This window comes from Galeopterus variegatus, unplaced genomic scaffold (assembly GCF_000696425.1).
Source record: "Galeopterus variegatus unplaced genomic scaffold, G_variegatus-3.0.2 Scaffold1597, whole genome shotgun sequence".
Taxonomy (NCBI): domain Eukaryota; kingdom Metazoa; phylum Chordata; class Mammalia; order Dermoptera; family Cynocephalidae; genus Galeopterus; species Galeopterus variegatus.
In genome coordinates this window covers 9,889-12,319 of record NW_007727708.1, presented here as the reverse complement: position 1 = coordinate 12,319, position 2,431 = coordinate 9,889, and the positions used below count along the sequence as shown (strand labels likewise).

The 2,431-nt window shown below is 33.9% G+C and overlaps 1 protein-coding gene across 1 annotated transcript in view; it reads right to left on the bottom strand.

The window, feature by feature from the left end:
* LOC103594646 (chromosome unknown open reading frame, human C10orf131) overlaps positions 1–2,431 on the bottom strand; it is a gene marked incomplete at its 5' end in the record, with an annotated part of 9,869 nt that overhangs the window by 6,684 nt on the left and 754 nt on the right. The window contains one exon of the mRNA XM_008577887.1: positions 2,154–2,219. Coding sequence (XP_008576109.1) covers positions 2,154–2,219 — 66 coding nt within the window. The remainder of the gene's footprint in view (positions 1–2,153; positions 2,220–2,431) is intronic.

Below are 2,431 nucleotides of genomic sequence, written 5' to 3'. Positions count from 1 at the left end.
CTCTCTCTCTTTCTCTCTCTCTCTCGTACCGCCCCACCCCACAATCTTTTGTGGAGTTAAAGTCTTAAAAGTGGCATATTCTTAGTTATAAACTTGCTGATAAATAAGCTCTCATTTTTCAATACTGTAAAGGGTGAATCTTTGAAATGTAAATAACATCACTTCTTTCTCACACACATATATTAAAACGAACTGTTTAAAGGGAGGTATGGGAAAGGAATCAACTCTATAGTAAGAAGTAAAACTCATATTACTAGGAGTCAAAGAATTTTAAAATATGTAAAATATAAAACTTATTTTATATACTGTTTGTATTTACTATTTAGCTGTCACATTAACTTTAAAAGTTATTTACCTTGCATAAATGCTGCATATATGAATTATCAGTATATACTTTTACTTCCCGTCATCTCGGCCCATCTCAAAACCACTTGCTAAAATATTCTACTTCCTGAGCAGCTATCCCTGTCTATTAGTTGGTATGGAGATTCTTAGAAGGCAATCTTTCTGCCTTTTTACTTCTTTTCTTGTTACTCAATAGATTGACCTTGACATATTTTTTACTATTCATAGTTTTTACTTCTCATAATTAAATTAAATCCAATTTAAGCATACTTTTATTCATATGTTCAATAAATAACATGCATGTAAACATCATTTTTTAGTCTGCTTTTACTTNTTATTCATATGTTCAATAAATAACATGCATGTAAACATCATTTTTTAGTCTGCTTTTACTTCTAAATTTAAGTAAAATAATTTTTATTAAGTACCTGAGGGGGAGCACTGTGGAGGAAACAAATATGAGTTAAAAGATAATCCTTGCAATAAAAATTTTCAGTGTTAAATACTCTAGTTGCTTGTGGCAGAAACTACTAGTTGTTCATTACTGTCTTTTCTCCCATCTCCAATAATAGAATCTACTTTTAGCTGGATACCTATATAGTTCTTCTACGTTCCTTTATTGGAAATGATGTGTGCAATTTGCAGGTCTTGTCCCATAAAAAATCTACCTGCAATCCTTTGGTTGTTTCCTCCTCCCCTTCCTTTGGCTAACGAATAAAAAAACTGGAAATCTGCCATTGGACTCAGAGATGGAAACAACATATTTCAGGTAGTAGAACTCTCCTACCAGCCTGGACTACTTTCCTTTACACTAGAGAGAAATAAAATTCCTGTCTTTGTTAAGACGTTTTACTTTGAATCTTTTTGTTACCACTACTTAGACTGTACTTTAAATAATACAATTCCTCAAAAACATGAGTTGTTTTGTCATTTCAAATCTCAAATATGTGATTATACATCGAATTTTAGAACAAAATCTGTAAGTTGGGAATACTGTTAAAATAATTAATTGGGAGGTCATTAGACTGAGGAGACTTTAGGGCCCTGATTTCTATGTAAGCAAACTGTAAGAAATTTCTATGTAAGAAACCCAACTCAGGGCCGGCCCGGTGGCACACTGCTACAGTGTGCCGCTTGGGAAGCACGGCGGCACTCCCGCCGAGGGTTCGGATCCCACATGCAGACCGGCCGCTCACTGGCTNAAAAAAAAAAAAAAAAAAAAAAAAAAAAAAAAAAAAAGAAACCCAACTCAGTGTGAATGGTCATATCCTAGGAAAATGAAACTTATGTTTACCAGTCAGAAACTGCCAGCTAACCTCTAACTAGGGACTTCACCAATCAGAAACCACCAACTAATCTCTCACTAGGAACTTTAAGGCTACAGCTCCACTTTAACCAATCAAATACTGTCTTTACCTTGCTTTTGCAGGCATTTTATAAAAGTTTTCCCCTCATGCCCCTTTGGTGCAGCCCTAACCACCTGTAGTCTGCCAATTCATGAACTGCTATCTGCTCAAATAAACTTCCTAACTTTTCATATGCCTAAGTTTATCTTTTAACAATATTTTATTATAATTTTTTAGGGTAAAAAGAAATTCCAAGAAGAAATAGGGAGTGCTACAAATGGGCATGAGGGATCTTTTTCAGAGTGATGAAAATGTGGTCTAAAATTGGATTGTGGTACTGACTGCATAATTCTATACGTTAACCAAAAACCATTGAATCATACACTTAAAATGAGGGAATTTTTGCTATGTAAGCTACACCTCCATAAAGCTGTTCTAAAAAGTTCAAAAACAGTTATTCACCTCAGACCATTGATATATATTAGTATCAATGAACAGTGGAGTTGAAGATTCTTCACCTTGATTAATCTGAAACACAACATAAAGACATCTTTACAGAAATAGACATAATTGTGTTCATAAGTCTTTTGCCCAAAATGGATAAAAATCAAGCCTTATCAATATTTTTCTTTTAAAAAGTATGTGTGCATATGTGTGTGTGTTTCCCGGAGATATCATCCATAATTACTAAGACCAAATCACTTAACTTCTCTTGGCTTTAGGTTTGACATTATAGGGGT